This window comes from Pelophylax lessonae, assembly GCF_965119305.1.
Source record: "Pelophylax lessonae genome assembly, chromosome: 9".
Lineage (NCBI taxonomy): Eukaryota > Metazoa > Chordata > Amphibia > Anura > Ranidae > Pelophylax > Pelophylax lessonae.
The window spans coordinates 246684409-246707514 of NC_138776.1; the positions used below are offsets into that span (position 1 = coordinate 246684409).

A 23106-nucleotide genomic window follows, 5' to 3' on the forward strand; every position below is an offset into this window, starting at 1 on the left:
TTTTTACTTTAGTGTGAATATAGTGATAGTGCAGAGTGAGGGTAGTGTGACCATTCATTTTTACTTTAGTGTCAGTTTAGGGTTTCAGGCAGTGTTAATTTCGTCGACTAAAACCGACTAAAACGTTTTCGTCGACTAACACAATTCAGATGACTAAAATACGACTAAAACTAAAATGGCATTTTAGGCTTAAGACTAAAATAAGACTAAAACTAAAATGGCATTTTAGTCAAAAGACTATAACTAAAACTAAATCGAAATTTGCTGCCAAAAATTAACACTGGTACATGCTCAAAGCATAAATAATAACATATTAGATTTTTCACTCCAGGACCAGCAGTAGTATATAATGAGTTTGGAAATTGTAGAGAAATGCTTAAATAATGCATTACAAATTACAATTGAACTACACCCATTTGATTATAGATGACTAAAATGAGTTTTAGTCGACTAAAATGTAGGGCGTTTTAGTCGACTAAAATATACTGGAGTTTTAGTCGACTAAATACGACTAAAACTAAAACACTTGCAGAAGACTAAAATAGGACTAAAACTAAAATGCCATTTTAGTCCTAAGACTAAGACTAAAACTAAATTGAAATTTGCTGCCAAAATTAACACTGGTTTCAGGGCAGCTTTACTGCAGTATCATGAGCTGTGTTAGTGCACGTTTACTGCAGTATATTGAACTGTGTTAGAGCACGTGTACTACAGTGTATTGAACTGTGTTAGTGCACGTGTACTGCAGTATACTGAGGTGGGTTAGGGCATGTTTACTGCAGTATATTGAGGTGCGTTAGTGCACATTTACTGCAGCATATTGAACTGCATTAGTGCCCGTTTACTGCAATATATTGACATGTGTTAGTGCACATTTACTCCAGTATATTGACATGCGTTAGTGCACGTGTACTGTAGTATATTAATGTGTGTTAGTGAATGTTTACTGCAGTATATTGAAGTGCATTAGTGCACGTGTACTGCAGTAAATTGAACTGTGTTAGTGCACGAGTACTGCAGTATACTGACATGCATTAGTGCATGTTTACTGCAGTATAATGACATGCGTTAGTGCATGTGTACTGCAGTATATTGAACTACGTTAGTGCACGTGTACTGCAGTATATTGAGGTGCCTTAATGCACATTTACTGCAGTATATTGAACTGTGTTAGTGCATGTTTACTGCAATATATTAAACTGTGTTACTGCACGTTTACTGCAGTATATTAAAGTGCATTAGTGCACTTTTACAGCAGTATATTTAAGCGCATTATTGCAGTTTTACTGCAGTATATTAAAGTGCCTTAGTGCACTTTTACTGCAATATATTATAGTGTGTCAGTAGAGTGTTTTTGTGTAGTGAGTACTCAATTTAAAGTGCACCAAACACCACTTTTTAATAATTAAAGTGCATTCAAGTACACATTTCCCCCTCTCTACTATTACATTTCAGTAATAAGCCCCCCCCCCCCGCCCATCATGTCTGGGAGGCCAGCAAGGAGAGGCAGAGGTTCCCATGGCACTTTGAGTGGGCCAGCAGCATCTGTGTCCACAGGCAAAGATGGACGTGGTCTGTCCTCAGGCAGGGCACCATTTCCTCTTTTTAATGATGTTGACCGTACTATCCAGCCACAGCATACAGAGGAGGTGGTGAACTGGCTTATTAAACCATCCTTATCCTCTGTCACCCAAGCAAAGACTAGTGCGCAGTCCACTGCAGTTGCCAGATCGGCTTATTCTGCCTCCTTCTTACCTCCACAACTGCTCCTTGCCATATCCCCAGCATTATGCATGGAGGAGTCAGCTGGGTTATTTGAACACAGCGTCAGCCACTTGCTCCTTGACAATGCACAGCCATTACTTGATTCTGATGCAGGCTCTATACACGGTACAGATGCGCCACTTTAAATATTGTGCCTGGGGGGTCCCCTTAGTCTGCCTGTAAAGGAATTTTTCATTTTTATTATTTCACGTTAATCATCAGTAAATCGCTGCTCATTTAAAAATGTTTTTTACAAATTTTGTTTTTCATTGATGCATGTCCCCCAGGGCGGCAGTACCCAGACCCCCATACCCTTTGTATGCCCAATACCTTGCATTCAAGCCCTCAAAATGGGCACTGTTGATTTTTCCAGTTTGGTTCCCATAGACTTCAATGGGGTTCATTATTCGGCTCCGAATTTTCGCAATGTTCAAGAGTTCTGGTGCGAATCGAACAGGGGGTTGTTCGGCCCATCTCTATGAGCCAGCAGAGCAAATACCAAATTCTGTGAAATACGACAGGTTTTAAAGACTGAAAGTGCTTTGGATTTTTACTCTGAAAACACTATTTCTGGATGGCCCCAATAAGACCAACAAATTAGTAGACTAGAATTTATCCTGTCCTTATATCAAACTTCTCATCCCTTATTTTTATTATAATTATCAATATTATTTTGATTCCCTTTTATGTGATAGAATCACAGATCACCTCATGGATGTCTATAAGGTTAACCTCACACTCCTACATTTCACATCTTATAAGATCATTTTTGATTCTTTACTAACAATGTTTTAGGCCATTTGGCATGATTAACCTCTTAAGGACCGCCCCACGCAGATATACTGCGGCAGGGCTGGCCTCCTGCCAAGAAATCACATACCTGTACATGATTTTGTGCAGTGGGTCTGGGGTACGTGCCGCTGGCGACCTGCTTCCACTGTGATTGGACACAGCAAGATCCAATTAGCTGATCTGGCGGGATGTTTACCGGGACCCACCGGTCGTTCTCAGGAGAGGCAGAACAGCGGTCCGACTATGTAAACAAGGCAGACCGCCGTTCTGTGAAAGGGGAAAACATGTGTGGGATCTCTGTCTTCCTCCAGTCAAAGAATCCCCCACACAGTTAGAAATGACTCCCTAGGAGCACACTAAACCCTTTGATTGCCCCTGATGGGTTGAAAGTTAGCAGCATCAGCATCCCATGCTTTCTTTAAATAACCTTCTGCCTTTCAATCTATGGCATCTTTAGACACCCCTGCGTCTTCAGAAGATAGGTAAGATTTTCTGTCTACTTTGAACAGAGCTCCGTCCAGCTTTGGAAATTTTTCTCACATGCCACATCTTCTTTAAAAGAAAACCTTCTTTTCAAATTTCTGGGGAGAAAGACTGTCTTTTCCGGCTCCCTCTATTCCTGCAGTATGGTATTTTTCAATACAGGGTGTACAAGGGAACGTTCTTGCCTGTTTTGATTGTAAACCTGCATGAGTTTATCATTTACTGACAAACTTTGACTCTCTTTTTCTTCTAACTCCAAAGTATCGTATATATAATCTTCAGTGAATCGTCTGTCTCATCAGAGGGGGAACAGAAATTTTTGCACCTGACTTGATTTTTCTTCCCTTACGTCCACGCTAGAATCTTCACTGGAGTGGTCCTCCACTTGTTCCAACACCCCCTGTTCTTCTAGGAACGGTGTGGATGCATGGGCCTGAGGTGCTGTGCTAGCATATAAAGTACTGGGCTGAGAGGCGTCCACAGGACCTGACTATTGCAGGGAAGATCTACGACTTGAAAGTTTTAACCATTTCTGTGTTCATAATATCTAGCACTTTTTTTAAGCATAGAGCTAGTTTCCTTTTTAGTTAGGCTCCATCAGACTTGTATAAAGTACTCGAAATTTCTACTTGAGTAAAAGTACAAGTGCTCGATCAAAAAATTACTTGAGTAGAAGTGGAAGTGCTCGCAGAAAAAGTTACTTAAGTAGAAGTACTAAAGTATTCAACATTTTTTTTACTTAAGTATTGCAAGTAGTTTTTTCAAAAAATTTGCTACTTAAGTACTAAAAGTAAAAAGTACCAGTAGTTTTGAAAAAAAAATTCTACTCAAGTACTGAAAGTAGAAGTACAAGTACTGTGTTATGTAGTTATTAAAGAAAGAAGTAAAAAGTTTGAACATCATATTGTTTTTTATTATTTCAAATGATTAACCTGTGTTTGTTAGTAGTTTCTTGATGCACTTTAAGCGCTGTAGCACCATTTATTTGTTTGTTTCATATTTTCTTTTTATTGGAAAGATTTGGTATAGCAGCTTTTATTATACACAGCCTTTATTTTCGTATGCGCTGATTTACAAATGACATTATACAGATTTTTTTGAGCTTTATGCAACCTGCCATCTACTGTTCTGGCAGTGGTAATTTTTTTAAAAGTAACGAGTAACTATGCAGCACAAAAAAAAAATACTTAAGTAGAAGTATCGAAATCATCGAAAAAATGTAGTGAAGTAAAAGTAGAAGTAGGAGAAAAAAATTCTACTCTAGGAAAGTACAGATACCGCATTTCGGTACTTAAGTACAGTACTTAAGTAGTTCTACTTCGTTACTATACATCTCTGGGCTCCATGTACACGGGAAATTGTAAATGGCCGTTTAGGAGCAGTTGGGCGTTTTTTTCAGAAGCCCCTGAACCCACCTGCATGTTATCTTATCTGTCCATGTACACAGGGTCGTTTACAGTCATTTGCAGGCAGTTGAGTTCAGGGACATTTTTTGGAATGCAATTATTTGCGTTCGAACGTGTGTTTCCCGGCGTTTCAAAAGCAAAAACGGGACCGAACGTGATGAATTACGTTAAGCCACGTTATACGTTTTTTTTCCTTCCATTCAAAATCAATGGTTCCCTATGGGAGCCTATTGATTTGAATGGAAGTCGCACCGCAAGTCGGATCAGGATGATTGACATCACCGGGAGGCCCCGCCCCCTTATGTCACAGATGACGTCATCTGTGACATGAGGGGGGCGGAGTCTCCTGGTGACGTCACCTGGCAACCACGCCCACAATGGCTATATAACAAGCTGCAGAGACCGGAGACCAGCATAATCACCGGGGACATCGTCGGAGGAGGACTGGAGGAAGAAGAAGAGCCGAGGGCAAAAGAGCAGAAGATTTGACAGCAGAAGAGCGGACAGCAAAAGAGCAGAAGACAAGAAGAGCGGAGAGGGAGAAGAGCAGAAGACAAGAAGAACGGAGAGGAGAAGACCAGAGCGGAGAAGTCTGGATGAAGATTTTTAATAAACTTTCCAAAACGTCTCCTGTCGTTATTCACATACACTGCCTTTTATGGGGTGAATGGGTAGGGGTACAGTGTACCCCATACCCATAGGGAGGGGGTCCGGGATCTGGGGGGCCACCCTTGTTAAAGGGGGCTTCCAGATTCCGATGAGCCCCCTGCCCGCAGACCCCCACAACCACCGGCCAGGGTTGTGGGGATGAGGCCCTTGTCCTCATCAACATGGGGGCAAGGTGCTTTGAGGTGGGGGGTGCAGAGCCCCCCCTGCCCCAAAACCCCCCCATGTTGAGGGTGTGTGGCCTGGTATGGTTCAGGGGGGGGCGCTCGCTAGTCCCCCCCCTTCCTGCCCTACTGGGCTGCGTGCTCGGATAAGGGTCTGGTATGGATTTTGGGAGGGGCCCCACGCCAATTTTTCGGCATGGGGCTACCCTCAAATTCCATACCAGACCCAAAGGGCCTGGTTTGGAACCTGGGGGGGGGACCCCCACGCAGTTTTTTTCCCCATTTTTGGCGTGGAAATCCCCCTCAAGATTCTCACAGTGCAAGTCGCGCCGCAAGTTGGATCATCCTAATCCGACTTGCGGTGCGACTTCCATTCAAATCAATAGGCTCCCATAGGGAACCATTGATTTTGAATGGAGGCAGAAAAAACGCTGCTAAAAGCAACGTGGCTAAACGTGCAATAACGCCAATGGAAAAAGCTACTGAAAGCACGTTTAACAGCTGCTTTTTCCCGGCGTCAGAACTAGCTTTGCAGCACGTTTTTTCTAACGTCCCGTGTACATGGAGCCTTAAAGTGTCAATGCAGTCTTGGCAATGCACTTTTTCCCCAGGCGGATGACAACTTTTGTTTGCACGAGGCACATTTCTTTTTGGGAACTTCCCCTGGGACCTTTATCTTTGCGGCTCTTGCCCTGCAAGGCACAAGCAAACACCAAGCGGTAAAGAAATTGCCAGGTGCAAAAACCAAACAACACACAAGGAAGAGAGGAAGCCCACCAGTGCCCCCACACCTTGCAAGCTAAAGCTGTGTACCTCACCACAGCTACCACTAGTGCCTCCCCACCAGTGTGTAGATTGGAACAGGTCCAGTGCTGCAGCATCTGTACCCACTTTTGTGGCCAGGTTTGAAGGCCTGCGTCACTTCCGCCCCACTCCTCGAGGCCGGGAATGACGCGGCCCCTAGCGTTCCTGGCTGCCTCGAGAACCTCCACACTGCCAGAACCCAGGAACGTTGCCTGAGACAGACAGGTAATGGCACTGCACTGGAACTGCAACGTTTGCAAAAATCCCCAGGGACACTGCACCAGTTTAGGAAAGGCCAGGGTCGGGAGGTTCCTGCCACCTAGCACGGAGGCCTGACAGGAAGAAGTTTTCTCTTGAAGTAATCCTGTCTGTCAGAGGAAACACAAAATCCTGAGGCTCTCTGTCTCTCACCTGTAATTAAACTAATGTGGATTGTGTTTCCTGTGCTAGGTGAGAGGAGCCTATCTCATTAAAGCTGTCTTGGAAGTTGCCTGGGGAAAAAAAAAAAAAGGATCCTGTTCCGTTAAAGCATGTTACACAGCACAGTGCTTGTGCTGTGTCACTTGGCCCTTTCTATCATATAAAATACGTGGCTGATTGTGCCTGTTCTTGTGTCCCCCTGTGTGTCCTGACCATGGTAATCATGGCTGCTGAGCCCTGATTACCATGGTCAGTTTACATACCTTTGTCAGCCCGCAGCACTCCTCTCTCCTTTCTCCCCCTCAGTCCCTGCCTGTCAACTCCTGTGTGTGAGCCACCCCTCCCCTTCTATCGCTGTTTCCGAGTGGCAATATAGAGACAACTCACAATTGCTGCCAGCCCCTCTGCTACGACAAAATGTACAATACAGTGTATGCGCTTTTTTAAAAATTCTTCTTCTAAATGCCTTCTTTCACTTCGCTATTCTGCAGCCACTTGACCGCCTGGCAGACTTTAGAGGCAGATCTCAGCCCCTTCCTCATGTAGTGCATCAGAGAAAGAGAGTGGCAGGCAGTCATGTGACCGCTGATTGGCGAGGTGAAAAAAGGTATTTAGAAGAAGAATTTTAAAAAGCACAACCACTGTATAGTACATTTTTTCCTAGCAGAGGGGCTGGCAGTAATTGTGAGCACTGCCTTTACAACCCCTTTAAGCACTGCAGGGTGTAGAATCAGCCCAAATTTCAGAGAAGTCCCGTCTTAACTATCCACATTGATGGACCTGTTAGGGCTTCAGGCTTTGCCTATCGTGGAGGGCATAGCTTCGAAGGGATCGTTAGGGTCTGGGAAACATATAGAAGTCTATCACCTAGGGGGGCTATAGCAAAGGAAAATGGAGTCTCATAGAATTGGTGGGATTATATAACTAGGGGTGGGGCCTTAGCAAATTATTTTTTATTTTTTTGCCACTGTCCAATGACCTTAAGGTGGCCTGCAAATAACTCATGGTCAGTTAATACAATCCCTGTGTCCTGTACAATTAAGATATCAATGTACAGTGTACAGTCCTGGCATCGTACATATGCTGGGAATGGAGCTTGGTGCTGGGATAATGTAGCGCCAGTGTGCATGCGCAGGAGATATAATCATCAGTACCTGTTAAGGTAAGGAGATGGATGGCCTGGAAGAAAAGGAACATAACTTGGCACTGGGGCGATGGAGTGAATGCAGGGAGTTTAGACCTCACATCACTGAAGACGAGATCAATGTGTCATTATGGGTAAGTATACTATGCAAATCCATGACACTCCACCACCCTTTATGTCTGCGTTAAGCTTATAATCCTTGGCATGGCTGAAAGGTGATAAACATGGATTTCAAATATTTAAGAAGCTTCAATGGGCTGATATAGGAATCTATGAAATTCCAGCTCGAATTATGAAATTTTTAAATAATGTTAACATGGAACAATTCCCTTCTTCCGGCCTATACACAGTAAAGACTTATCAACATCAACAAGAATTAAAGACCAGGAAGCATCATGGGATATTAAAATATACTTTAAAAAAATGCTCCTGGGCAGCACAATGATTAAAAAAACCTCCGTTTAAAGTGGATGTAAACGTTTCCATACAGTATCTCACAAAAGTGAGTACACCCCTCACATTTTTGTAAATATTTTATTCTATCTTTCCATGTGACAACACTGAAGAAATGACACTTTGCTACAATGTAAAGTAGTGAGTGTACAGCTTGTATAACAGTGTAAATTTGCTGTCCCCTCAAAATAACTCAACACACAGCCATTATGGTCTAAACCACTGGCAGCAAAAACACCCCTAAGTAGAAATGTCTAAATTGGGCCCAATTAGCCATTTTCCCTCCCCGGTGTCATCTGACACATTAGTGTTGCAAGGTCCCAGGTGTGAATGGGGAAAAGGTGTGTTTAATTTTGGTGTTATCGCTCTCATTTTCTCATTCTGGTCACTGGAAGTTCAACATGGCACCTCATGGCAAAGAACTCCCTGCGGATCTAAAAAAAAAAAAAAGAAGTGTTGCTCTAGATAAAGATGACCTAGGCTATAAGAAGATTGCCAAGCCCCTGAAACTGAACTGCAGTATGGTGGCCAAGACCATACAGCGGTTTAACAGGACAAGTTCCACTCAGAACAGGCCTCGCCATGGCCGACCAAGGAAGTTGAGTGCACGTGCTCAGCGCCATATCCAGAGGTTGTCTTTGGGAAACAGAAGTAGGAGTGCTGCCAACATTGCTTCAGAGGTTGAAGGGGTGGGGGGGGGGGTCAGCCTGTCAGTGCTCAGACCATACGCCGCACACTGCATTAAATTGGTCTGCATGGCTGTCGTTCTAGAAGGAAGCCTCTTCTAAAGATGATGCACAAGAAAGCCCGCAAACAGTTTGCGGAAGACAAGCAGACTAAGGACATGGATTACTGGAACCATCTCCTGTGCTCTGATGAGACCAAGATAAACTTATTTGGTTCAGATAGTGTCAAGTGTGTGTGGCGGCAACCAGGTGAGGAGTACAAAGACAAGTGTGTCTTGCCTACAGTTAAGCATGGTGGTGGGTATGTCATGGTCTGAGGCTGCATTAGTGTTGCCTGCACTGGGGAGCTACAGTTTATTGAAGGAACCATGAATACCAACATGTACTGTGACTTACTGAAGCAGAGCATGATCCCCTCCCTTCGGAGACTGGGCCACAGGGTAGTAGTCCAACATAACGACCCCAAACACACCTCCAAGATGACCATTGCCTTGCTAAAGAAGCTGAGGGTAAAGGTGATGGACTGGCCAAGCATGACTCCAGACCTAAACCCTATTGAGCATCTGTGGGGCATCCTCAAACGGAAGGTGAAGGAGTGCAAGGTCTCTAACCTCCACCATCTCCGTGATGTCGTATTGGAGGAGTGGAAGAGGACTCCAGTGGCAACCTGTAAAGCTCTGATGAACTCCATGCCCAAGAGGGTTAAGGCAGTGCTGGAAAATAATGGTGGCCACACAAACTATTGTCACTTTGGTCCCAATTTGGACATGTTTACTTAGGGGTGTACTCACTTTTGTTGCCAGCAATTTAGACATTAATGGCTGTGTGTTGATTTATTTTGAGGGGACAGCAAATGTACACTGTTATACAAGCTGTACACTCACTACTTTACATTGTAGCAAAGTGTCATTTCTTCAGTGTTGTCACATGAAAAGATATAATAAAGTATTTACAAAAATGTGTGGGGTGTACTCACTTTTGTGAGATACTGTATACCCAGTGAAGTGACTGGCCTCAGGTGATACACGTAGATAAGTAGATAAAACAAATCTCCTACATAAGTTATTGTTTATCTGCAGGCTTCTCTTCTGTACATCCCTTCAAAGTGCTGAATTTACAAAGCTTGTCGGAGAGTTCAGAAAAATGGGGGGCGGAGAGCTGAATTTACACTCTGCAGAGCTCAGTGAGGAGAGCTCTGAGAGCTGACTGAAGGGAAGAGACACCCCCCCCCCCCCTTCACACAGGAACAGAGCTGAGGCTGTCAATCAGCTTGAGGTCCCTCCCCTGTCATCATTTTTCTCTTGGTGTCAGGAAAAATTGTCAGAAGTGATTAATGCTGATAGCAGAGGAAACGGAGCAGAAGACAGAAATTACACTTAGTGTTTTTAATTGAGACAAGTACACACTTTAGAGGGATATGCCTCGTTCATATTTCATGTCTGAGGTTTACAACCCACTTTAACCACTTGCTGACCGCCCCACCTATATATACTGTGGTGGCTCGCCTGTGCGAAATCACGTATGCCAGCGACCAGCTCCCACTGTGATTGGACACAGCAGGAGCCAATCAACGAGGTCGGCGGACCCGATGTCCACCAGGACCTGCCGATCTTTCCAGAGAGAGGCAGAAAGGTGGTCTGCCTATGTACACAAGGCAGATTGCTGTTCTGCTAGTAGGGGGAGACATGGATTCTGTGTTTATGTTAAGCAGGAACACTGATCCCTGTCTTCTCACAGCCAAAGCAGCCCCCCCCCCACAGTTAGAAAGAACTCCCTAGGAGCACATTTAACCCTTTGATTGCCCCTTTGATTTCCAGCCAATGTCATGTAAAGTGACAGTGCATTTTTCTTTAGCACTGATCACTGTATTGGTGTCACTGGTCCCCAAAAAGTGTCACTGAATCTGAGATTTGTCCGCCGCAACATCACAGTCCCGCTAAAAATTGCTGACCGCCGAAATTTTCTAGTAAAAAAATGTTTAAAAAATTCTATAAATCTATCCCATAGATTGTAGACAATATACATTTTGTGCAAACCAATCAATATACGCTTACTGGGATTTTTTTTACCAAAAACAGAATACATATTGGCCTAAACTAATGAACAAATTCGATTTTTTACATTTTTTTATTGGATATGTTTTATAGCAGAAAGTAAAAAATATTGTTTTGTTTTTTGTTTTACAAAATTGTCGGTCTTTTTTTGTTTATAGAGCAAAAAATAAAAACTGCAGGAGGTGATCAAGAACCACCAAAGGAAAGCTCTATTTGTGGAGGAAAAAGGACATAAAGGCTCGTACACACTTGACGAAAATCGGACGAAATATCCTCCGATTTTTCTCTCTCATGCTCAGCGGTCATAACCGTTTCTAGTTAACAGTGCATAATGTTAGGGAAATTCCGCGTCCGATTTTTTTTTTTTTTTGGGACGTTTGTACCTAGACTTCCGGGTCGTCAGCAACTTCAGATCATGCGCAGGTCTTTCGTATCCGATTTTTTCGCAGACGTACTGCATATACATTAAACGAAAAATGGTCGTGCTGGGGGCGGACAATAAACAAACAATTTGGTGTTTGTCCCTCCGTTTTTTTTTTCGTTGAAAATGTCGGCATCGGCTGCTGAAAGTTGTGTACACACTAGCTGAAAATCGTACGATTTTACCTCAGATGGGAATTTTCGGCAGATTTTCTACTAGTGTATACCCCACTGTAATCTTATTTGTGTACAGCGTTGCATGACCACGCAATTGTCAGTTAAAGTAACAGTGCTGTATCGCAAAAATGGCCTTGAAGGGGGGGGGGGGAGTAAACCTTCTGGGGCTGAAGTGGTTAAGTGACTAGCGGTTGTCCAACATCTTTTAAAGGACAGCTTGACTGAGTCCAACAACACAGACCCTTGTGTGGGCACAGACTCATTTGCCTGCCATATACATACATACATACATACATACATGAACCTCCTGTCTGCAGGGAGGAAGGCGTGAGAGTTTACATGAAAACCGTCCATAGCCTGAGCAATAAATAGTTTTTTTACTCTGTGAGTGTTCTGGATGAGAGTTGTGCTTTGGGCAACGAGTCCATCACAGGGTGGGAAAACGATTTCTCTCCAGTGTGAAGCCTTGCATGCCTGGCAAGTAGAAATCTTTCTGAAAAACGTTTCCTGCAAACCGTGCGTGAATATGGCTACTCCCCTTGTGAGCCTTTTCATGTATATTAAGAACCGACTTCCTGGAAAAACATTTTCCACATTCAAAACATGAAAATGGCTTTTCCCCTGTGTGAGTTCTTACGTGTGCAATAAGATTGGCTCTTAGAGAGAAGCATCTCCCGCACTCTGAGCATGAATAGGGCTTCTCCCCTGTGTGAATCTTCTCATGCCTGATAAGGTTCGACTTCTCCGAAAAGCGCTTCCCACATTCCGAACATGAAAAGGACTTCTCCCCTGTGTGGACTTTTTCGTGTCTAATAAGGTTTGATTTTTGGGAGAAACATTTCCCACATTCCGAACAGGAAAAAGGGTGCACTCTTGTGCGAGTTCTTTGATGTAAAACAAGGTGGGCACTCTGCTTAAAGGACTTTCCGCAGTCCATACAGGAAAAAGGCTTCTCTCCCGTGTGAGACCTCTGGTGCGTAGCAAGTTTTGATCTTTCACTAAAACATTTTCCACAATCGGGACATGGTAAGGTCTTAGGACATCCGTGATCTTCATGAATCGCAACAGGTTGAAAATCATCAGAAAACCACCCCCCATGTGAAAAGGGACCCGATGACAGATCTGCACAGTAAGGGGCTGGACGGAGATTAGGGGTAAGGGGGGTTTCTTTTGTGGAATCAGATATGATGTCCTCCTCATCTTCTATTTCAGAATGTGGATAAATATTAGGATGATTATCTGTGTTTTTCCTTAGATATGGTTCACCTAAATGAAATGGAGGGGAAATAAGAATGGTTAAGGCCTTCAGAAATATTGTCTAAAAGTAAAGCCCCGTACACACGTACCGATCGGCCGTCTTTTGTCCAGGGCTGTCGTGTCTGTTGAAAACTGCAAAAGACTGCACACATGATGTCATGTGATGGTTAACTTTCCTTGTCTTTTTTCTTTTCTGAGCATGCCCAGTCTTGCTAATCTGCTGTCTGTCGGCCAAAATCTGTACTGACTGGCGAACAATCGGCCGTTCTGGTGTTGGCCAACAAAAATTTTAATGCCTGCACTACAGATTCTTTTCGGCCGAAAGTGCGCTGTTGGCTGTCGGAAGCATCATACTAACAAGCCTACAATCGGCTGATCGGTCGTCGGCCGAATATTTACGGCCGACAATCGGTACGTGTGTACGGGGCTAAACTGAGATGTCTGTAAGAAAGTGCTACGATGCCTAGTACTGGCCTCCAAAGAGTGCCCAGTATTCCATGGAAACCTACAAGGTCCATCCACGTTTGTTTCCCCTTTACAGGCGGTCCCCGGGTTACAAACATCCCACTTACAAATGACTCCTACTTACACACAGAGGGAGACAACAGGAAGTGAGAAGAAATCTCCCCCTAGGAAAGGAAATTCAGTCCTGTCAGAGTTCTCATTGGAAAAAGATGTCTCCACTGAAGCTTTAATAACCAATCCTTTTTTCCATAACAACCCAACATTTTGCAGAAAGAGAAGTGACATCTTCTGAACAGAGGCACAGACAGCAAAAAAATTTTACATGGGTGGATGTGCGGCCGTTTCTTTTCTTACAAGTCCTCCTACACTCGCCTCCAGGACTTCTCCAGAGCCTCTCCCACCCTTTGGAACTCCGTACCCCAACCTGTCCAACTATCTCCTACTCTGTCCACTTTTAGACGATCCCTGAAAACCCTTCTCTTCAGAGAAACCCATCCTTTCCTACACCTAACAGCAGTACTTTCATATTCTCCATCAGCTCCTCCCCCACAGCTGTTAACTTTTTGAATCACTTGACCCTCCCTCTTTTGCCTCGTACACACACGCATCGATTATTGGCCGGGAATTTTCGGCCAACGTCCGATCGGCTGATTTTCGGCTTGTTAGTATGATGCTTCCGACAACCGACTACGACTTTTCGGACGAAAAAAATCTGGTGTGCAGGCTATAAAATTTTTGTTGGCCGTCAACACAACGGCCGATTTTCCGTCAGTCAGTACAGATTTTGGCAGACAAAAATCTGATGAGCAAGACTGGGCATGCTCAGAGAAGAAAAAACACAGGGAAAGTAAACCAGAACATGACATCCCTTCTGAAGTAGATTTTTGTTGGCCGAGAAAATTTGTGTGCAGTCTAGGCACATTCCAACCAACACAACAACACTCTGGACAAAAGTCGGCCGATCGGTCGGCCGATAATCGTTGCGTGTGTACGAGGCATTAGATTGTAGGCTCTAACCAGCAGGGCCCCCAATTCCTTCTGTATTGAATTGTATTGTATTTTTTCTGCCTGCCCTCATCTTGTAAAGCATTGAGTAAACTGTTGGCACTATATAAATCCAGTATAATAATAATAATCGCAATATTACTCACCTGTGTCGATCTCTGGAGAAGGTTCCTCCTCTTTAATCATCAGGTTGTTTATTTTGTCCTCAGATACAACATATCGAGTCTCTCTGGTGTCTCCAATGTCTGTAAATAAAGATGAGAGTGAAGCCCCCTGTACAGAGATGTATGAGAGACCCCAGAGAGTGTGTGTGGGGGGAGACTGGTCACGTCTCTTGGCTGGTAACACACAATGACATAATGTGAGGAGGAGAGCCGGAGTCTAATAGAGGCTGATGGCTCCTCCACTGGGCACACAGAATCTGGTACAGCTGAGCACACAGTACCCAATCAGCTTCTAGGTTTTAGTCTCAAAGCTTAATTGAAGAAGTTGAACTTAAAAGCTGATTGGTTACTAAGCACAACTTCACCAGATTCTGTGTGCACCAGTTATAGTAAATCTCCCCATTATGGTCTCCTGACAGAGGAGGGGGGAGAAGAAGAGATTGTTGTAGTGACTGAACAAGGAGGATCTGGGACTTTTCTCTGGATTTACTGTTTATTACTCACCTGTGCTGATCTCTAAAAAAGTTTTCTCCTCTTTAATCATCAAGTCGTTTGCTTCATCCTCAGATCCAATGTTTCTCTGAGTCTCTCTGGAGTCTTCTGGGTCTGTGAATAAAGATGAGAGTGAAGCCCCCTGTACTGAGATGTATGAGAGACCCCAGAGAGTGTGTGTGGGGGGAGACTGGTCACGTCTCTTGGCTGGTAACACACAATGACATGATGTGAGGAGGAGAGCCGGAGTCTAATAGAGGCTGATGGCTCCTGACTCCCCCACTGGGCACATACTGTCCCCCCATTACTGTCTACTGACAGAGGAGGGGGGAGAAGAAGAGATTGTTGTAGTGACTGAACAAGGAGAATCTGGGACTCTTCTCTGGATTTACTGTTTATTACTCACCTGTGCTGATCTCTGGAGGGATTTCTTTCTCCTTACGTGGCCCATTACCCCTTACATAAGTCTCTTCTTCTTCCTCTCTTGCTTCTGTTACAGAAATAATAGAGTTTTCTTCCTACATAACCGAGAAAACAATTAAAAAAAATATTTTAAATGTTGAATTATTTCCGTGACTGACATTGGATATAAGCAATCTTGCTTTTGTAATGATCACAAAGTTAATATTCAGTTTTGAACTCCATCTACCTGATCCTCCTGAAGGATCTCCTGATGTTTCTGTGTGGAGTCCCGGGAATACAGAAGACGGGGACATTTCTCTGGGGGATTTCTCTTACCGGATCCATCTGTAGGAAACACACACACTGACTGAATACATTGTTTCTATGTCTTTATATCAGAGGATGGGTATATCTAGGGGGATCCTCAAAACTCTTCTATCCCTTACAAGAAATGAAAGTCTCCTCTTACCCGGTGATGTGAGGGTCGGCCGGGTCTCCATAATGACGTCCTCACACAGATCCTTGTGTCCTTCTGAATTCTCCCACTCCTCCACAGAAAAACACACAGAACCATCCTGACACCTTACAGGAACCTGACACACAAAACAATACAGTCACCACCAAGACCTATCCCTTCAATTAATAGATAATGTCCCTTAATTCTGAGCACCACTCACCTCTACAGCCAGCAGCTCAATGATCTCCCTGGTGAATTCTCGAATCTTCTTGTTGTCCTTACCTATAGAGTGAGATGGGGGCTCTATAACGGAAATTCGGGTCTTCATCAAACTGGATGTGACCAAGCCATCAGAAAGTTTGAAAGCTATATAGTTCTATATTTAAAGCAAAAAATACTTGATTATGACACCATCCAAACTAGAGCTGCACGATTCTGAATAAAATGAGAATAACTATTTTTTTTGCTTAGAATAAAGATCACGATTCTCGGCGTAACTTCATCTTTTTACGTTATACAAAAATATCGGCTAACTTTGCTGTTTTTTTTTTTTTTTTTTTTTTTAAATTCATTAAAGTGTACATTTTCCCAAAAAACTGCGTTTGGAAGACTTCTGCGCAAATACAGTGTGACATAAAAGATTGCAACGATTGCCGATTTTATTCTCTAGGGCCTCTGCTAAAAAAAAAATATCTATACATACACGCACACACACATTATAATATATATATATATATATATATATATATATATATATATATATATATATACACACACACACACACACAGTGCCTTGCGAAAGTATTTGGCCCCCTTGAACTTTTCAACCTTTTGCCACATTTTAGGCTTCAAACATAAAGATATAAAACTGTAATTTTTTGTGAAGAATCAACAAGTGGGACACAATCATGAAGTGGAACGAAATGTATTGGATATGTCAACCTTTGTTAACAAATAAAAAACTGAAAAATTGGGCGTGCAAAATTATTCAGCCCCTTTACTTTCAGTGCAGCAAACTCTCTCCAGAAGTTCAGTGAGGATCTCTGAATGATCCAATGTTGACCTAAATGACTAATGATGATAAATAGAATCCACCTGTGTGTAATCAAGTCTCCGTATAAATGTACCTGCACTGTGATGGTCTCAGAGGTTTGTTTAAAGCGCAGAGCATCATGAAGAACAAGGAACACACCAGGCAGGTCCGAGATACTGTTGTGGAGAAGTTTAAAGCCGGATTTGGATACAAAAGATTTCCCAAGCTTTAAACATCCCAAGGAGCACTGTGCAAGCGATAATATTGAAATGGAAGGAGTATCAGACCACTGCAAATCTACGAAGACCTGGCCGTCCCTCTAAACTTTCAGCTCATACAAGGAGAAGACTGATCAGAGATGCAGCCAAGAGGCCCATGATCACTCTGGATAAACTGCAGAGATCTACAGCTGAGGTTGGAGACTCTGTCCATAGGACAACAATCAGTCGTATACTGCACAAATCTGGCCTTTATGGAAGAGTGGCAAGAAGAAAGCCATTTCTTAAAGATATCCAAAAAAAGTGTCGTTTAAAGTTTGCCACAAGCCACCTGGGAGACACACCAAACATGTGGAAGAAGGTGCTCTGGTCAGATGAAACCAAAATCAAACTTTTTGGCAACAATGCAAAACGTTATGTTTGGCGTAAAAGCAACACAGCTCATCACCCTGAACACACCATCCCCACTGTCAAACATGGTGGTGGCAGCATCATGGTTTGGGCCTGCTTTTCTTCAGCAGGGACAGGGAATATGGTTAAAATTGATGGGAAGATGGATGGAGCCAAATACAGGACCATTCTGGAAGAAAACCTGATGGGAGTCTGCAAAAGACCTGAGACTGGGACGGAGATTTGTCTTCCAACAAGACAATGATCCAAAACATAAAGCAAAATCTACAATGGAATGGTTCACAAATAAACATATCCAGGTGTTAGAATGGCCAAGTCAAAGTCCAGACCTGAATCCAATCGAGAATCTGTGGAAAGAACTGAAAACTGCTGTTCACAAACGCTCTCCATCCAACCTCACTGAGCTTGAGCTGTATTGCAAGGAGGAATGGGCAAAAATTTCAGTCTCTCGATGTGCAGAACTGATAGAGACATACCCCAAGCGACTTACAGCTGTAATCACAGCAAAAGGTGGAGCTACAAAGTATTAACTTAAGGGGGCTGAATAATTTTGCACGCCCAATTTTTCAGTTTTTTATTTGTTAAAAAAGTTTGAAATATCCAATAAATTTCATTCCACTTCATGATTGTGTCCCACTTGTTGTTGATTCTTCACAAAAAATTACAGTTTTATACCTTTATGTTTGAAGCCTGAAATGTGGCAAAAGGTCGAAAAGTTCAAGGGGGCCGAATACTTTCGCAAGGCACTGTGTATATACATATATATAATGTTTGGGGGTCCTAAATAAATTTCTAACAAAAAAATGCTGATTTTAAAGCGGAATTCCACCGGTTTTTGTGTTTATTAAAAGTCAGCAGCTACAAAAAAAGTGTAGCTGCTGCCTTTTAATAAACACACACTCACCTGTCCCGATGCATCTCTAGTGTGGGCACCCGGCTGTGACAGCTTGCAGCTTGCACTGCACATGTGCGAGTCGCGCTGCGTGTCCTGAGTGGATGGGCGATCTTCTGGGACCTGTGACATGTCCCAGAAGATTGCAGGGAGGGAGGGGGGGGAGAGTAGAACTTCCGCTCGAGCTGCCTAGGCGGCTCAAGCAGAAGTGGGAGCGGGTACCTACCTGTCAAATCTAGGTACCCGCTGCCCCCCAAGAAATGGACTTGCCAAATGTGGCATGTCAGGGGTTCAGCAGGCTTTAAAGCAGAAGTTCCACTTTTGAATGGCACTTCGCTATAACTTGTAAGCAACACGTTCAGAAAAAGGCTTAGTCTTTAAGAGGTTAAACTGTCCTCCTTAAGGCTCCGTTCACATGTCAGCGTATGGATCTCGGGCAGAACCGCCGCGGTTCAGCCCGCGATCCGGAGATTATTGCAAATCGCGGGACGCCTGTGCGTTGCCCGTTGATTTGCAATAGACCCCCCAAACGCTGAGCGATGTTGCCGCGATTTCCGCCTGCCGAATCGCGGTAACATCGCGCAAAAAAAAATCGCGTAACGCAATACGCTCCAAAGAAGCTCTTGTACTTTTTGGGGCGTAATGCGTCCTGCGGGTTTTTTTTGCGCGATGTTACCGCGATTCGGCAGGCGGAAATCGCGGCAACATCGCTCAGCGTTTGGGGGTCTATTGCAAATCAACGGGCAACGCACAGGTGTCCCGCGATTTGCAATAATCTTTGGATCGCGGGCGGAACCGCGGCGGTTCTGCCCGAGATCCATACGCTGACATGTGAACGGAGCCTTACAGACAGAAGTTCATTCCTTTGATCTAAAAGAAGGAAATGATACATTGTAAAACATTGTGTTTATAGTTATCTCGCAGCCTTAACAATGTTGATAAACATTTGCCAGGGGCTATTTTTTTTCCTTTGACAGCTGTGAGTCAGCAGAGAACAGCTCTGTATGAATCCTGGAAACGCCGTTTTAAGATTGTGAGGGGGAGAGAATCGAGATTGCAGTTTTTTTTAACGATTAATCGTGCAGCTCTAATCCAAATTAAAGTAAACATTAAAAATACATTCCCACTACAGTGTCTTTCCCGACTCTGTGTGGTGAGTATTATCAGCCTTGGTAGAGGACTTCATAAAGGTCTATAGGCACCCGATATGCAGGTATGACAAGTACACTGGATATCAGACCAAGGTAGGTATATATCTGGGAAAGGTGGCCCAGTAAGGGTCAGGGATGGGGGGCAAAAATGGATGAGTGTATTTCTTCTTATCCTAGAGATAAGAGTGATGTCATGTGACCTCCCAGAATCCTCCTCACCTCTCCGGTCAGGTCTGTTTAATTAACAGAGATAAGAGTGATGTCATGTGACCTCCCAGAATCCTCCTCACCTCTCCGGTCAGGTCTGTGTTATATTAACAGAGATAAGAGTGATGTCATGTGACCTCCCAGAATCCTCCTCACCTCTCCGGTCAAGTCTGTGTTTTATTTATAGAGATAAGTACCATCCCTGGGAGTCAAAGACAGATACTTAATGGACACTGAGAATATGGTTTGGATTACTTCAAATGTGAGAGTAATATTTATCAGCCATATATCTCAAGAAACATGTGAAGACTGCTTCAAACAGTCAGACTCATAGCAGATACTAATAACATCAGCTCAACCACCTGTCTTCCACACATTGTTGAATATGCTGATATACTCACCTGTTATCTACAATGGGTTCTGTGTTTACACTTCTAATAATGTGTATTGTACTTCAATGTCAGATACGGACAGTCTGTCACTTGTGGTCTCTTCCTTTTGTCTGTGTATTAAGGTGTGATGTGTATTCTGTTAAGCCTGTCTGTCCCATTGTTAAATTGTTACTGAACTCACATATTGTTTCTGTCCAGATGGCTAGATAATTAGTTCAGGTTAATTCTATTTCTGTATACAATTTCATCTGCATATGATAATGTAATCAGGCAACCCCTGACCTGATGGGGTAATCTGATCAAGAGGGGGGGGATGTCCATGCTGTATATAAACTGTGTGAGTTGTTCAATAAAGTAGAAGGTTCCTTACCTTGTACAAGCTAAGTTGTCGGCTAGCTTTGTATGGGGGCGGCTAGGATATTTGAGATGACTGAAGGAAGCCGTATACTGACGGAAACCCACAAACACAGTGTGGGTCGCGGCTTCCGTTACAAGAGTGATATCATGTGACCTCCCAAAATCCTAATCCCTCCAGTCAGGTTTGTGTTTTACTAATAGAGATAAGAGTGATGTTATGTGACCTCCCAGAATCCTCCTCACCTCTTCGGTCAGGTTTGTGTGTTATTAGTAGAGATCAGAGTGATGTCATGTGACCTCCCGGAATCCTCCTCACCTCTCCGGTCAGCTCTGTGTTTTATTAATAGAGATAAGAGTGATGTCATGTGACTTCCCAGAATCCTCCTCACCTCTCCGGTCAGGTCTGTGTTTTATTAATAGAGATAAGAGTGATGTCATGTGACCTCCCAGAATCCTCCTCACCTCTCCAGTCAGGTCTGTGTTTTATTAATAGAGATAAGAGTGATGTCATGTGACCTCCCAGAATCCTCCTCACCTCTCCGGTCAGGTCTGTGTTTTATTAATAGAGATAAGAGTGATGTCATGTGACCTCCCAGAATCCTCCTCACCTCTCCGGTCAGGTCTGTGTTTTATTAATAGAGATAAGAGTGATGTCATGTGACCTCCCAGAATCCTCCTCACCTCTCCAGTCAGCAGGTAGATGATCTCCAGGGTGAGGTTTAGTATTCTCTCAGTTGTGAAGCTCCGCTCTGTCTCCATGCTCAGTGAGGTAATCTGTTCAGCGATGACCATACAGAATAATGTTCTCACCCCCCCAAAAAAAGCAGCGCTACATACAACATGAAAAAAAATATAATATCTGGAAAAAAAGAAAAAAAAAAAAAAATAAGTAAAGAGGGAGGTAGGGGAGAGGATTAAAAAACTAGTGTGCATTTTGACACTTTCCTTAAGTTTCCATAGAGTTGTAAAGGCAGAAGGTTTTTTTATCTTAATGCATTCTATGTAAGAGGATAAAAAAAAAAACCTTCTGTGTGTAGCACCCCCCTAATACTTACCTGAGCCCATCCCTATCCAGGAGACTCAACCACAATTTTTATATTTCTAAAAAACTTTTCCGAGGCTGGAACTCCACTTGAAGCCAGGCCTTCTCGTCAAACATCAGGGCCTGACCTCACAAATGCGCTTCTAAAAGAAATGATCAAACATTCCCATAGACACACTTCTAAACCTTGTGGACAGCCTTCCCAGAGGAGTTGAAGCTGTTATAGCTGCAAAGGGTGGGCCAACTCAATATTGAACCCTACGGACTAAGACTGGGGTGCCATTAACGTTCATGAGCGTGTAAAGGCAGGCGTCCCAATTCTTTTGGTAATATAGTGTATTTTATAGTCCAACACAAGGACCTTTCTTTGGTCTCTGAGATATCTCTTGACAAGTCATAACTCTCTGATCACACCCCCTATTCGACTGATACTTGGGCTGGTCCAAATCCTGCATCATGGCCTTTAAATAAATGGCTGTTTTAAGTTCAGTTAGTAAGATCGGACATTGAAAATTCATTAAAAAATGACTTTGCATTAAATTAACCGTCCTCAACAAATCCCTTACATATAAGGGAAACACATAAGTGTGTAATGTGGAAAAAGGGAGTGCAGGGAAAGAGGGACAGGAATGTACATGGTGACAAATGGGAAAAGGAGAAGGAAGGGAGAGAGAAAGGAAAATGGAGGGAGGGAGGGAGGGAGGAAGGAAGGAAGGAAAGAAGACAAATAAAAAGAGAGGAAATGAGAAAGGAAGGAAGGAAGGAAGGAAGGAAGGAAGGGAGAAAGGAAGGAAGGGAGAAAGGGAGAGAAGGAAGGAAGGGAGAAAGGAAGGAAGGGAGAAAGGAAGGAAGGGAGAAAGGAAGGAAGGGAGAAAGGAAGGAAGGGAGAAAGGAAGGAAGGGAGAAAGGAAGGAAGGAGAAAGGAAGGAAGGGAGAAAGGAAGGAAGGGAGAAAGGAAGGAAGGGAGAAAAGGAAGGAAGGGAGAAAGGAAGGAAGGGAGAAAGGAAGGAAGGGAGAAAGGAAGGAAGGGAGAAAGGAAGAAAGGAAGGAAGGGAGAAAGGAAGAAAGGAAGGAAGGGAGAAAGGAAGAAAGGAAGGAAGGAAGGAAGAAAGGAAGAAAGGAAGGAAGGGAGAAAGGAAGAAAGGAAGGAAGGGAGAAAGGAAGAAAGGAAGGAAGGAAGGAAGAAAGGAAGGAAGAAAGGAAGGAAGGAAGGAAGGGAGAAAGGAAGGAAGGAAGGGAGAAAGGAAGGAAGGAAGGGAGAAAGGAAGGAAGGAAGAAAGGGAGAAAGGGAGAAGGAAGAAGGGAGAAAGGAAGAAAGGAAGGAAGGGAGAAAGGAAGAAAGGAAGGAAGGAAGAAAGAAGGAAGGAAGAAAGGAAGGAAGAAGGAAGGAGAAGAAAGGAAGAAAGGAAGGAAGGAAGGAAGGAAGGAAAGGAAGAAAGGAAGAAGGAAGGAAGGAAAGAGAAAGGAAGAAAGGAAGGAAGGGAGAAAGGAAGGAAGGGAGAAAGGAAGGAAGGGAGAAAGGAAGAAAGGAAGGAAGGGAGAAAGGAAGGAAAGGAAGGAAGGGAGAAGGAAATGAAAAGGAAGGAGAGAAAGGAAGGAAGGGAAGGAAGGGAGAAAGAGAAAGGAAGGAAGGAAGGATGGAGGAAAGAAAGGAGGGAAGGCGGGAAGGAAGAGAAAGGAAGGAAGGGAGAAAGGAAGGAAGGGGAGAAAGGAAGGAAGGGAGAAAGG

At 43.6% G+C, this 23106-nt stretch overlaps 3 protein-coding genes across 3 annotated transcripts in view; 2 read left to right on the forward strand and 1 right to left on the reverse strand.

The window, feature by feature from the left end:
* Window positions 1-23106, forward strand: part of LOC309564355 (uncharacterized protein) — a gene marked incomplete at its 3' end in the record, with an annotated part of 715072 nt that overhangs the window by 500432 nt on the left and 191534 nt on the right.
* The window catches only part of LOC309563353 (uncharacterized protein), a gene marked incomplete at its 3' end in the record, with an annotated part of 522832 nt that overhangs the window by 346188 nt on the left and 153538 nt on the right, over window positions 1-23106 (forward strand).
* On the reverse strand, window positions 11826-21186 carry LOC309562967 (uncharacterized protein). Its single transcript, XM_082267294.1, has 8 exons — window positions 21018-21186; window positions 15896-16051; window positions 15688-15811; window positions 15466-15563; window positions 15223-15334; window positions 14829-14930; window positions 14307-14405; window positions 11826-12699 (listed from the first exon to the last, which is right to left on the reverse strand). The coding sequence occupies exons 1-8, from the start codon at window positions 21126-21128 to the stop codon at window positions 11861-11863; spliced, it is 1641 nt and encodes a 546-aa protein (XP_082123420.1). The 5' UTR covers window positions 21129-21186; the 3' UTR covers window positions 11826-11860.